At 37.6% G+C, this 14,276-nt stretch overlaps 1 protein-coding gene across 2 annotated transcripts in view; it reads left to right on the forward strand.

Moving 5' to 3' along the window:
* Positions 1–467: 467 nt before the first annotated feature.
* Positions 468–14,276, forward strand: part of LOC148420483 (cartilage acidic protein 1-like) — a 48,113-nt gene continuing 34,304 nt past the window's right edge. For both annotated transcript variants that reach the window (XM_088422070.1, XM_088422071.1), the window contains exons 1-4: positions 468–630; positions 8,290–8,477; positions 10,598–10,794; positions 14,061–14,197. In XM_088422070.1, coding sequence (XP_088278196.1) covers positions 8,296–8,477; positions 10,598–10,794; positions 14,061–14,197 — 516 coding nt within the window. In that variant the 5' untranslated portion in view covers positions 468–630; positions 8,290–8,295. The remainder of the gene's footprint in view (positions 631–8,289; positions 8,478–10,597; positions 10,795–14,060; positions 14,198–14,276) is intronic.

The following is a 14,276-nucleotide window of genomic DNA, read 5'->3' on the forward strand; positions in this document are numbered from 1 at the left end:
AATCAATCAATCAGCCTGTCTGTCTATCTATCTATCTATCTATCTATCTATCTATCTATCTATCTATCTATCTATCTATCTATCTATCTATCTATCTATCTATCTATCTATCTATCTATCTATCTATCTATCTATCTATCTATCTATCACTCATGAAGACAGTTAATGCTTCTCTAATCTGAAAATTGACAGACTAGGTAGTTTAGTTTGCATATAACTACATGTCATTACCCTGTTACTTCACTAAATCAAGTGTAAGTGAGGAGTAGAATTAAAAAATGATGGTATGCCTCACATGGTTGAAACACGCTCAACGAAGAGGACGAGCACCTCCTCCTAGCCGATCCCCGCTCACAGCATCTCCGTCCACACCTGAGGACACGCCCACCACATAAACCCCGCCTTTCCATTGGCTGTCTACTTAAATATTCTCCGTGCTTCTTGCTAGTTGGCTCCGACTGCCTCTCCACAAATTTCATGAAGCAAAACCTTTCGAAGTTGAGTAAAGGGAATAAGTAGCGAGAGAAAAAGACTTGCGTGCTAACAGCGGAATCCAGCGGAGAATAGAGACAGGATAGTGACTCTTGCTGAAGGGTTTTATCGGAGTTTTCACCCCTCCCCTCTTCATCCGTGAGTACCTCATTCAGTTGCCGTTGCCTTTCACATAATGCAGAATACTTACAGAAATGCAAAGTTGAACTCGAAGCAACAAGTTTACGTGTCTGAATGCACAATCATCACTAAGAATCTGTTGAATCAAAATATTCGGTGAATGGTTTTGTAGGAAAGTTGCTTCTATCAGAATTATTCCACAGAATAAAATATGCAAGCAAATTTCAAGGAGAGGTGTTCGTTAAATATTGCTATAACATCTAAATAACTCCGTTTCAATATCAATATAGTAGATTTATACGTAAAGTAAATATTCTTTTGATGTTGGGGTTGAACATTTTTAAGTACTTTTTAAAACTTTGCTTGAAAGTCACGATGTTTGCTTTAATTATAAAACATGATATTCGCATCAATATAGAAAAGCACAAAGGGCAGATATTACTCAGCCTACCGCTAATACTTATTTTGAACGAGTAAGAGCATACTGGCAGCACACAATCTTCAATTAGGCTTATGATTTTGTGTAAACGTTTTACATAAAGTTTACTTATATTTTCCATACACTTTAAAATAATTGTAGATTTTTTTTTAACTAATATAACATTCACGATCAAAAGTCACTGAAACGTATTACATATTACAGTTTATCATGAATAAAATGAATTGTCTAGTCAGTATTTTCTCAGTCACGTTTTGAAAGTGCTGGGGGCCACTTAAATCCTGGGTGGATAAATTAGACGTTAATTTTAATGGTGACCGTTGATTTCTCTGAATGAAAGTCAAATGTTATTTGATGGGACGAGTCCAAATCCCTTGTGTATATGTGTGTGTATATGCGCGTGCGTGCGTGTGCGCGTGCCTGCGTGCGTGCTCTGCAGCTGGGGTGTCCTTCACAGCGAAGAGATTCCTGTGAGCGTGTTTTGAAAGTGAACATCTTCACTGGCTCTTTGTCGCAGTGTTATCAGGATGAGAGCTGAGCATGAACGCTCCACGAGGCACATGCTGATGCTGCACGCTGCTGTAATGGCCTCTTAATGCCAGTATAAATAACACAAAGTGAAAACATTTCTCGGGCCTGAGACGACACATTTTCCCGAGGCTATTTCATGCTTTTTCACTGCTTTTCTTTAAAAAAAAGAAAAGAAGAAAAAAAGAAAAAGCTTCTTGTTTGCACACAATGTGAGGCAGATAACAGTTAAGCACGCGTTATATCCTGAAAAACAACTGAGTGCACTTAACTGTCCAGGACTTCTTGTACTTTGTAAAAAAAAAAAAGTCCTGCTGTGACTTAACTCTAAAAATTGAGATTTAGTGTTCTGAATGCAGGCTGAGCGTCCTTGACTGGAAAACGCTTCACCCTACCATTTTATCAATGCTGTCTCCTGTGGTTTCACATTCTCACCTGTCCAAACTTACTTTCTCTTCTATTGGACATTCACTAAATTATGGGGGACACTTTTCTAAGGATGGACATAATGTAAAATACAACCTCTGTCTGACTTCAAAATTAAAGTCCAAAACTGTTTGTGTTTCTGCACTTAATTAACATTTTGGCACACTCACACTAAGTGAAAAGGGAAGAATTTCCATCCTTGAGGGAAAACTTTGCCACAACATTAGAAACAGCCTTGCCCCAAAATGTCTATTTTTCACTTGCTCTTGCTTTTCTTGCCATTGATGAGTTTTCACATAAGAAATAGTACCTAGTACTTCAAAGAGGTGGATACCAATACTCATTTCCTGAATTAATTCAATTTTGATTCACGAGAGTTCATCCATCGATTATCTATACTTCTTATCATCACGAGGGTCGCGGTATCCCAGCTGTCTCTGAGAAAATAGGTGGGGTACACCCAGAACTGGTTGTCAGACATTTGCAGGGCACACAAACACAAACAGCCATTCACACTCACAAACACCCTCATGGACAATATACGGTGTCCCATGCAAAGAAGGTATACCTTGCATGTTTTTTAAATGTGATATGATATCGAAGTTCTCAAAGAAAACCCACAAAAAAAACATGCGAGAACTCCAACCAAAAAGGCCAGAGCCGCAAGTGAACCGACCACTCTACCCCGTGAGTTCAATTTGACTATTCTTATTATTTTTTTATCTGATTCAGTTCAATCTAATATCGAATAATATACATATATGTATGGAACATCAATTCTTCTTAATTCTTCTTAAAATTCCACAACATCCCATTTCAAACCAAACTATGCACAGGCAATAAGAGTGAAAGTAAGACAGGTAAAAATCACTTAAGTGTCACACAAACATTGACATCAGCAAGGATCAGATGAAAGAAGGCTTACTAAGTCTAAGTGTAACACTTACTGTATCTAAGTACAGTATTGTGTCAAAACATATATAGTGTCAAAACATACTGTAAAACTGTGAGATTAACATCCCTGTGACTGTACCACATGCACTTCATTGCTGTTTTTCAGACATATGTCTAAGATTGGTGACTTGAGTGCTTTCGCTATGATGTTTTGATTGCTACTCTTGTGCAGTGATGAGATATCGCATGACATGATAAATCTCACAAATTCATGAGGAAAGAAAACATAACAATTCATGGTTTGACGATTGATATCAGGCTATGGAAAGGAAAATCAATTAGATATTGATTAATCGTTTTTTCCTCAAAAAAGGTAAAACAAGATACGTTGTCATGTCATAGGAAATTGCAGTAAAATATTATGTGTACATTTATGAAAAACAAGATATGAAATGAACTTTTTCAAGTGAGCTGCTAAATTGATAGTATGAGGAAAGCATAAGCTTAGTTTGAGTTAGCGCGCTAAACTCTGATGTGATGACGCAAGACATCCTCTTTGTAGTTTGTAGCTTTGAATGCACATCTTGGCATCAACATCAGCAGAGAGAAGCTAAAAATGAAAAAGGTAACTCAAATCAGCCATGTTCTTCGACAGCACACATTCAGAACAAAGAGAAACTTTTAAAAGAGTGAATTAAAAAGACTTGAAAAAAAAGAGAAACTTAAATTAGCTGACAATTTGACAGCAACAACCGTAAAAATTAACATCATACATCACTTTAGCTTTAAAATATCTTCTTAAGAATTTCACAAACAACATTATATATACAGGCGTTGCCCCTTTAGGAGTTTTCACATCCTGCTGGGCAGGGATGTGAAGCATTCTTTTCCCTCTTCCCCAAGTGTGTCACATCTACGCTTGCAAGCTCACCACACTTCCTGTTTACACAGCTTGTGGCAAAATAAAAGCATTGTTTCAAAACAAGAATAAGTACAAATTCACTGAAACTTTCATTCCAAAATTAGAGGACATTTGTAGTCCCACCCATCCAATTTTAAATAATCCAAATGAAAAATACTGAAACACGCAGTTTCCGAATAAATGTACTTATTCTGAGACCAAATTGAAAAAAAAAAAAAAAAAACTAAAAGAAAAGTGTGCTTGGAAATAGTTTAAAAAATACTGAATACATCTGGAGTACTTCTAAAATTATGTTTTTGTCTTGTCCCAAACCCTGTAATGACCTAAGTGAATCTCAAATGAAAGAGTTCAACTGGAATTCAAATTTGATCTTTTTGTATTACTTGTTTCATTGCCGTCTCTTGCTACTGTGGGAACATTTGTTTTAGTAAACAGAACGTTTCATATAATAATTACATACATGGGATGTGTGTTCCGCAACATGCACACAACCCTGTTACCATAACTTTTTTAGCATGGCAGAAGAAAAATAAATCAATAAATCACATAAAATGTTGGACTTGACATCATCAAACAGTTTTCCAAAAGAATGGCTAGAGCAAGATTACGCCCTCTCTTCTATTTTTCAGATTCTTATAAAAGAGCGGGCCTCACTTGAATGCCTCACTTTACTGCATGCAACCCTATTATCCTGTTGTCATGCATATACCGGTAATCAGAATAAGAAAATGGTTTTTAAATCATGTTCTTTCTTATTTATATAAATAAGATTGTCCTCCTGGCCAGCAATAACAGCTCGCTAAACAGCTAGTTTCCACTCCTGAGAAAAAGCTAACATTAGTGTAGATTTGAAACCCTGTTTCTCTGATATGAGAAAAAGGGTTTAGAAGGCTTTAGAAGGCTTTAGAAACTATTGTTTGTAATTCAATTAACAAATGTACATGATATTAGATATAATTTAGTTTCCCCCGCATACTGCTAAAATGTTTCAACTATTCAAACGACGAGATACAATTCATAATAGGTGACACAAACTAACTTAGATGACTGTTTTTTTCTCACAGTGTGAAAAAATAACCAAGCGCATCAAAGTGCTTGAAACTTGAAAAAAAAAAAAAAGTTCTTTTTTAATTCTTATTAAAAAAAAATTCTTATTTTATTGCAATTAAACTTTGCATGACAGAAACAAAACCTTGTTCCCTTAGGTCATCATCACACCCCTTTAGGGAGGCCCCTATTTTTCGGGTGTTTTTTAGGGACGATGTGACAGAAGCTATTAAAAGTTATTCAAAGAACACTTTGGTGTGTTAGTCTTTTATTTTGTGTCACTTTGATCGATAATCAAAAATAATGTAGTTAGTTATTCTACTTAATTGATGCAACCCTGTTACCATATTATTACAATTTAAAATGATCTTAAATTCTTTTCTTAGCTCTTAGGGATTAGACCTATTTTACTTTAAAGGGCAATCATATGCAAAACAGTGTACAATAAATACTGAAATTGACAAAGTAAAACATATAATGTTCTTTTTGAAAATTTAAGTAAGACACCTTTTGAAATGTGTTTAAACTAATTTATGTGAAATTGAATGGTTATTCAGACAGGATGGTACTTTATTTGGGTAATGAAAAAGGAAGTATTTTTCGTAAATCAAATATGTCCTTTTTTCAGGTAGCTCAGTGTTGGAAACAGTGTTGCACCAAGTATTGTAAACACTGAATAAATCATGTAATAAAAATTACACGATTGAAAGTTACGCTAATCAAGCCTATGATATTTTATTACTTATTATTAATGACTATTTAGCTGAAAATGAGAAAAGTGAAAGTTTATTTTTTAAGAATTTTGGAGCCCAAATGTCCTCTGGAATGACCCAGAAACATTAAAACTCATGGCTGTGTAAAAGTGAAAAGACTCCTTTCAAGCAGCGCAAGCTTGCCAATCTCGTGGTGACATCATGGCACTGCACGTAATACGGAAGCCAACAGGATGCACATCAATTTCTTTTTAATTTTTAAGAGCGATCGATTCAAATTGTAGTAAATGAGAATTGTGATTCTGATGAAAACCGATTTTTTGGCACACGCCTAATAGTCATGGTGGTAAGGTTTTCAGTTTCTTGCAGTGCTATAATGAAGAGGAAAAGTGAGCGGAACACAATTGAGCTGGGCCAGGCAGAGCTGGCATTAAGTTCTCCAATAATACAGTGAATGAGCATATGTACACTTTGATAATGCTTTTTTAATTCACACCTCCTCTTAGTAGCCAGACAATGAAATGCTCCGATATGGTTTTGAATTGACCCACTCATTTATCATCACCTTCTGGTCTAATGGAGAGAAACTTACCTTATCTAGAAACTCCATTGTCGTTAATTAACTTGCTAACAGCTACAGGCTACACCGCCACTAGCGAGGACTAAGGACAGCTGAGCATTGTTGGCCATTGTGATTGTTCTGCGCCTGTCAGCAGAGGTGCTTCCTCTCACGGCTGATGGGCTTTTGAGAGTATTACTCAAAGTGCAATTTGTTTTTTTTTTCCTTTTTTTTTTTATCTCAAATTGAATGGTTGAGGCCGATGTTAAAGAGACATCAATCACGCGGCGGCTGCACGCGAGCTTCGAGGGTGAAGCTCCAGCAGTAAAGCAGCCATGGAACGATGACGAAGGCTGCCTGCATAAATCCGCAGGCTGGGCGAATCAAGCTGTCGGCTTGTAAACGCCACTTAGTGTGTGTGCATGTGTGTGTGTGTGTGTGTGTGTGTTTGATGTGAGTTTTATTTCAACTTTAAGGAGGTGACCTTCTGCTTTCCATTTTTGCCCAACAGGGACGCTTGTTTACTTTCCCAACTTTTTTTTTTTAATCCTACCTTAACTTTACAAGCCAATTGGTTCAAGTCCTCCTTTTGTCTGGTGACCACTAATAGGACTCTTATACCTCACGGTGTCCCGTTATCCCATGACGACTTCCCAATTTAAGGGCCGGCACCCCCCTAGGGAAACAACACCTTCGGTCTTTTGTGTCGGGTCATACGAGTTTCCCCTGTGTTCCCGCTCGGCCCCTGGCTGCGACGCTGCTCCCTGTATGGATTTTCTGTCCTGCAATTCCTCAGCCTGTCTTCACGTGATGGGTTGTTCACTTTCTAAGTCTGCAGAATGCGGCTGAGTGCGGTGCTATATCTTCATCTTTATGTCTGAGCGCAGCAAAAAGCCCGGCCAAAAATGTGCCGCTGCTCGACTCACAATAATAGATTTGGAGAATTAGCGACACGGGCCGCGCGTTGTCATTTGCAAACACACGATTTACTGTTATTGTACGATTCTCATTTGCCCGAGCTGCTCAGAGAAATATGTTGTCGTTCATAATGAGCACATAGAGATACCATTGGCATAAGTCATTTGAGAGGAAAGAACTTTGGAGCTCCAATACAAGGTGATGCAAATGAGCGCCGAGTGAGAAAAGTGAACATTATGGCTCAATAGCGGTGAGATGTTGCGCACAACACTGACTTTGGCAATTACAAAATTGGCATTGAGATGCCTACCACAGTCAAATCTCAAACAGCACTGTGCTTACGATACCATTAGGAGTGCTCTTGTCACATTGCTACAACTACACTGTCAATCCCTAGCGCAGAGAATTCTTAACATAAGCTGAAGTTGTTGTTGTTGTTGTCTTTGTCAGTCCAGTTGTTCTTTGTTAGCATGCTACTTGATGGCATCATTATAACTGTTGGGATGGTAGGGCTCATTGACATCATCATGATTAACGGAGGTAAAATCACATTCACAGGACTAATAAAAATAATGTAAATAACATTCAGCAACACCCCAGAAAGGGGCAAACATTGTTAACCTGAATGATACAACCTAAACTTTAGGATATTTCCTGGTTATTTGACATATTCCCAAACCATAAAATGGTACTTTTGGAATTTATAATTTTTTAGCAGTAAAAACTTTATTATTTTGTCAATGATTCATTTGATAACCAAATTATTTTTTTGTGTAAGTAATACCTTGAAAAACACATGATTCCACTTGCTGCTGACTTAAAATTACATCACATGTGCTCAAGACTCAAGTCCTAACCAATAAATGCTCAGCTTGTGTAAGTTATACCGGTGGTCCTCATTTCAGTTAATATTAAACTGGGAAAGCATTCATGACTCTTCAATAAAGCAATCAATTCAACCAGTTTTCTGTATTTTTCAAAATTTAATCATTTTGAAATTTGTCAAAATGCATTTTGTGTCTACAATTGCTTGCTAACAAGGCGATGAAGCCGGCAAAGCTAAAGAGGCACTTTATTTTAATATGCTGTTTTTGACTAAATAATTGGCAGCGACCTGTTTGGGGAAATTGATTCGGCTTGTTGTGCAATTTGCAATTTCTATTTCTAGACTTCTGTAAAGCTTCTTAAAACAATGACGTTATTGGTAACCTAAATCTGTTCCTCTCTTCAGGTGACGATGTTGGGATTTCTTTTATTCCTTCCTGCACTTTGCTGGAGCCAGCGTTCAGAGCCGATGTTTTCAGCCATAACCAAGACCGTGCTTCCTCCTGACTATGACAACAACCCCACTCAGCTCAACTATGGCGTGGCCGTCACCGATGTGGATGGGGACGGAGACCTAGAGGTGTTTGTTGCAGGGTAAGTGACTCTGTAAAAATTAGTGGGCTACTTAGGGAAACGATTCCAGCTTTAATGCTTCTCTCACAGTGGCGCCAACATTGTTTAATTTCATCCATTACACAAATTTGAACAGATGATTGAACTTGTGAGTGATAGCTATCGAAGTGAGGATTGGAGGTGCACTTCATTTTCTGAGCTAAAGGTTGAAGACAAAGGCAAAAGACTTAAAAAGACTTGGAGCTCACTCATGTGATGATAATGGATGAGATTGGACAGACCGCCACTGATGGAGATGCTTTGGCAAGCTTGCTTCTAACCAATGAAGCGGCGATGAATCCCTCACAGGCTGTAGATAGATGGATGCAAATGGCCGCGCCTCATAAATGTCTTTTCTGCAAAGATGTCCCATTCAGCAGCCATTCTGAGAGAGAGAGGGCATCACATTAGAAGAACATCATCACAGTCTTCATTTGTATGCTGGCGTTGACATCATGACCTTCAGTGGCAAAGTTGACAATGTTCCTCACTCAGTACTTTTGACCAAAATTAATGGGGAAAGAACTTTTTAAAATCTCATACTTTATATTTAACTAAAAAAAAAAAAAAAAAAGATGTTACTCCAATAAATTATATGCGGTTGCTGTTATGGGAAGCGAGGGACACATTTGAATATGAATTTGTCGAAAACCCCGCCAAATAGCTCTTCCATTTAAATCAGGGACGTCCTCTCCTTCCTGCTCTTCATTTGCCCATACATTGTGGTTACTCTTCCACGTGTAGTCATCTTCTGACTTGTCCAATTTGAAATGGAGGTCTCCAGAAATGCTTTGCTGAAGCCTTCTTTACCCAAGTGACGACCGTGGCAAGACCAGAGCGTGGATGGGTTGCTCTTTGCTTTTCCCAACCCCCCCCGCCTGCTGACATCCATGCATCCCATGCCATCACTCTTTCATTTTTGTCTTGAACAGACAAACCAAGCCTTCTATTCATTTTCATAATGGGTCAAAGTAGGCCGGACAAATTATCCACGCAGCCTCACTATTGACAACAAAGAGGCAATAAGGCCGCGCTTGACAAAAGTGCATTTGCAAACGCGCTAAAACATACTACATCGAATTACTGGTTTATATAATCATTTTAAGCCTTTTACTTACTCAAAATTTTTTTCAAAATATTACTTATTTTGCATTTCAATTATAAGTTATTCAAACACAGATATGTTTAGGAATTTGGTCTGGTTTTGATTTATGCAGATATTAGTCAACGCCCCCAATATGGGGGTTAAAAATGAGGTAAAACAAAAAAAAAAAACTTCTACTTTCAAATCACCTGTGTGGTAAAATTTTGGTTTTCCAGAACAAGAAAAGGATGGTAAAATATTCGCAGGTAAGACAGACATTTTGAAAAATACAAAACAAAACAAACAAATAAATAAATAATGTCATGTGCTCCATCTAACACAAGCTCTATGCATTTGGTTTAACTATTCAGAAAGAGGAACTATCTCAGCTACAGCTGGAAAAGGAGACTGACCTTTTGGATCGATACTTTTCTCCTAGTCTGCTCAATTAAAAGGAAACATTTTGATTAGGCATTATTACAAATGTTAAAAATTGTTTGAATTTTGTCTCGTCTCATTTTTGTGGACTCAATTATGTGAGACATCATGTCTCATGGGATTTGTGTCTTATTTAGCGTGGTGATCTGTCCTTATGGTATCGTATATGTACTGTACGTGCACATTTGATAGGCAGGCACACGGTGGACCCTGCTCCATATACCTTTTTTAAAATTGCTTTTATTTCATATAGTCTTTATATAAGTGGCGGTAGACAAGGTAGCAAAAGTAGCAAAGCAAGAGTTTTATTGCAAAATGCTGCCAATTTGTTCTTTTCCCATGCAAGTAATGCAAATCTTGAATCTTGAATCTAGAAGTAATTACAAAGGCAATCTTCCATTATCAGTCCTTTTAAATAAATCAGCTATCGTTCAAAAGTGATATTTTTTAGTCTCTTTACAACAAGAGTTCAATATGCCAAGAAAAGAACAAAACTCGTCTGATTTTCAGCAAAAAATAGAATAAAATAAAACAGTGCTAAAAGGTGATGGAACATATTTCCCTGTGTCCATGTTGGCAGTTACAATGGTCCCAACCTGGTTCTGAAGTTCGACAAGCAGAGAAGGAGGCTAGTCAACATTGCCGTGGACAATCGCACCTCCCCGTTTTACGCCCTGAGAGACCGCCAAGGCAACGCTATTGGGGTAACAGCGTGTGATATTGATGGAGACGGCCGGGAGGAGATTTACGTACTCAACACCAATAACGCCTTTTCGGGTAAAAGTAATTTTAACACCTGAAAAAGAAAAAAAATACCCTTTAAGTAGTATTTCCAGTCATGTGCCAGGAAAGTTTTGCTGCTTTAAGTGTTTGTCAATTGAAGACCTGCAGTGTGTTTGCTTCAGCTTTTTACCATTATATTTTTTGTTACGTGTTTCTTTTGTATACAAATGGAACAATAAGCATTTCTAGGTTTTAAAGACCTACGTATATTGGAAAACAAATTACATTGTGCAAAAAGTCGATACATTTTCTGAACTTCTGAAGTGTACTCCGGCATACCACTTGTAAATAGAAAGATAATTTTAACCACTCACTGCAACAATAGGAAAGCAATATGAGTCATGAAAACTAAAGTTAGTGAAAAATGTCTTTAGAAAATGTGGTCAAACTTTTGGACAGGATTGAGATATGGATAGGGATTGTGGCTCGTAAGTCTGTCCCACAGTTTTAATGGTCAAGTTTCGAAGCAACAGCCGCATCCAGTTGAGTCAAAGCTTCAATTAAGCACTAAACTTGTTCTTTTAAACGAGATTGAATTTATAAGTGCATCTTGATGACTGAGCGGTCTGTACATCTGCCTCACGGTTGTAAAGCTTGGGATTTGACCTTGTCTCTAGTCTTCCTGTGTGGTGTTTGTATGTTCTCCTCATGCTTGTGAGTTTTTTCAGGTACTTCACATACTTCACACATTATTCATTGTTTACATTTTCTTCTCCCGGCTTTACTAACTAGTTAGTTACAATTAACAGGGCTCAAAATCACTTTTTTGTTGGGTGGTTTTGTGAATCATTGACTGAATCTGAGGAGCATTTTTTTAATTTTGTGCAGCACTTTCTTGCAAGTTTTTTCTAATTAAACAATAATATTATGCCATTATTAACAATTATTACTATTATCATTATTATTATTATTATATTATTACAATTATTCATGTTTAATGCAGTGATGGCTTTTTTTTTTCCTCTCTGCGTTTGAAATGTGCAACTGCATGATAATGCACCATTTGCTTTGGCCGCATTTTAGTAGCCCTTTCAAGAAAAGTCAAGTTTTTTGGAACTTTAACCCCTCTCAACCAGATAACCTTGACTTACACCTTACATGCAGACCTAAACATATAGGAGAGATTTTGCACCGTCAGCCAAGTAAACAGGAATCTTTCCTTTATTAGTTACAATGTTTGTTTGGGGATATTCAATGTCAGTCATCTGCAACTTTTATTAAGAATACTGGGTTCCCATGGGGACCAATTTGATAGGTGAAACGTGTGTCAGTGAATGTGATCTATCCACAGTGTTTCACATTTCAGTCAGTAAAATTTATGTTTTTGTCTCCTCCTTGACCCTGTGGATAAGAGGTCAAAATGATGGCTGGATGGATATTTCCTGGCTGACCGCATTGAATGACATCATAAAAGGGGCGAAGCACATATAATGTGCCAATTGTAATTTATATGCATCTATATAACTGTAAAAAAATTCATGACCTACACACCATTGCAACAATATTCTTATGACATTATTAACTATTATTATTGTTATTATTATTATTATTGTTATTATTATTATTATTATTATTATTACATTTAATAATGTTAGCTGAGTTTGAAATGTCCAACTACATTTAAATGTGGAGATTTGTGCCATATCACAATGACCCCCAATCACTGGTTCGCGGCCTGGTACAGGTACTGTACCTTTGGGAACAATGGGCACAATGAAACTGAACAAAATTTTTAAAAATAAAATAAAATACAATTTTGGTGCATATACATCAACCCTACACCAGTCCTCCCCTGTCAATTACCTTCCTATGGGTGATATTAGTAGGCCTGGGTGACAACATGACTGAGAACCATGATAGTATGTGACCTGCTGCCAGCTGCGAACATTTCAACCCACTCAGACATTGTGGAAATGTGCGTGACTTAGGTCAATCAGTCCAGAATTTCCTCCTAACTTTGGTTTGCAATTAGAATTACACAGGTTCCACCAGTAAATGAAAGAAGAAACACTACACAGAACATAGTCGTTACAACGGACTGAGCCGAACATACAGCTAGATGAGGCTATTTTGACAAAAGTTCCTTTTCATCGCTTAGAATAATTAAAAAAAACAAAAAAAAATCTTCTTTTTTTTACATTATACATCCATCTAGACAATCCATTTTTAATAGCTGCTTATCCTCACATGGGTCGCAGGCTTGCTGGTTCGGACAGCCATTCACGCACCCAATCACACCCAAGGACAATTTAGCATGCATATTTTTTGGAGTGCGGGAGGAAGCCGGAGTGCCCAAACAGGACCGATGCAGGCTCGGGGAGAACATGTAAACTTCACACAGGAAGGCGAGGTGGATTTCAACTTATGTCCCTGAACTGTGAGACGGCTGTGCTAACCACTGTGCCATGAGCCACCTACATTCACATTTTAAGGCATTTTTATTGTTCCTGAGGTGTCCGTTTTTATTAAGTGACTGTGTTTATTAAATGACCCTCACCGCAGTTGCCAATCTGTGGAAGGAAAATGCGTGCCTCAACCAACGCAGAAAAATGCTGGGGACCACAACTGCAACATTACATTAAAGTGTAACTGATGAGCAGTTTCTTAGTTTCCTTGATCACGTTTTTTTCATGTTAGTAGCTAATTAATATAATGGGGATATTTTGAAATCATATAGTCACGAATATTTGTCAGCAATAATAATAACCACCGCTCATAGGAAAAAAAAAACAATAACAATAAAAGTTTGCTAAGGCTATATTGCATTGACATCCATGAATTATTTGGTGTGTTTATTTTGGAGTTGTTTTGTCAATGTGCATCAAATAGACATAAAAGTAGGAATATAAAATTTAAGTACTCGTTTCAACTTGCCAAAATCATCCCATACTTGCGACTTGCATGATCATTTGACATGACTCCTCTTCCTCCTCCTCCTACAGCGAAAGCTCATAAGGCATAAAGTCCAAAATTTATATCGCAAACAATGATGCAAAACCACTTCTTTTGAGCCTTGAGAATCGTAAGTGCCCTTGATTTTGTGGCGACCCCAAGGCACAAATCTGTAACTGTAATAAGACAAACTAAATCAGTTGCAAAACAGTCAAATTATTTCATGGACCCCCTGCAGTCAGGCAAAAAGACCCCTGGGGTTTTGAGAACCACTGAACTAGCGGATGAAGTGACTCTGCTAGTTCTAACACAAATTGATTGGGTGAATATATGCATTCTGGTTTGACATTCCTTACATTTGCGTTAAGGACGTGCGACATATACCGACAAACTGTTCAAGTTCCGAAATGGACGATTCGAGGATCTGCTCAACGATGACATTAACGAACACAGGGACGTGGCCAATCGAATGGCTGGACGCTCAGTGGCCTGTGTGGACAGAAAGGTAAACACACACACGTGCACAAAAGCACACACACGCAAAGATTAGATTCACGTGTCATCTGTGTACATGCATGGTTGCT

This window comes from Hippichthys cyanospilos, chromosome 8, assembly GCF_059441005.1.
Source record: "Hippichthys cyanospilos isolate Australia breed blue-spotted pipefish chromosome 8, RoL_Hcya_1.0, whole genome shotgun sequence".
Classification (NCBI taxonomy): Eukaryota; Metazoa; Chordata; class Actinopteri; order Syngnathiformes; family Syngnathidae; genus Hippichthys; species Hippichthys cyanospilos.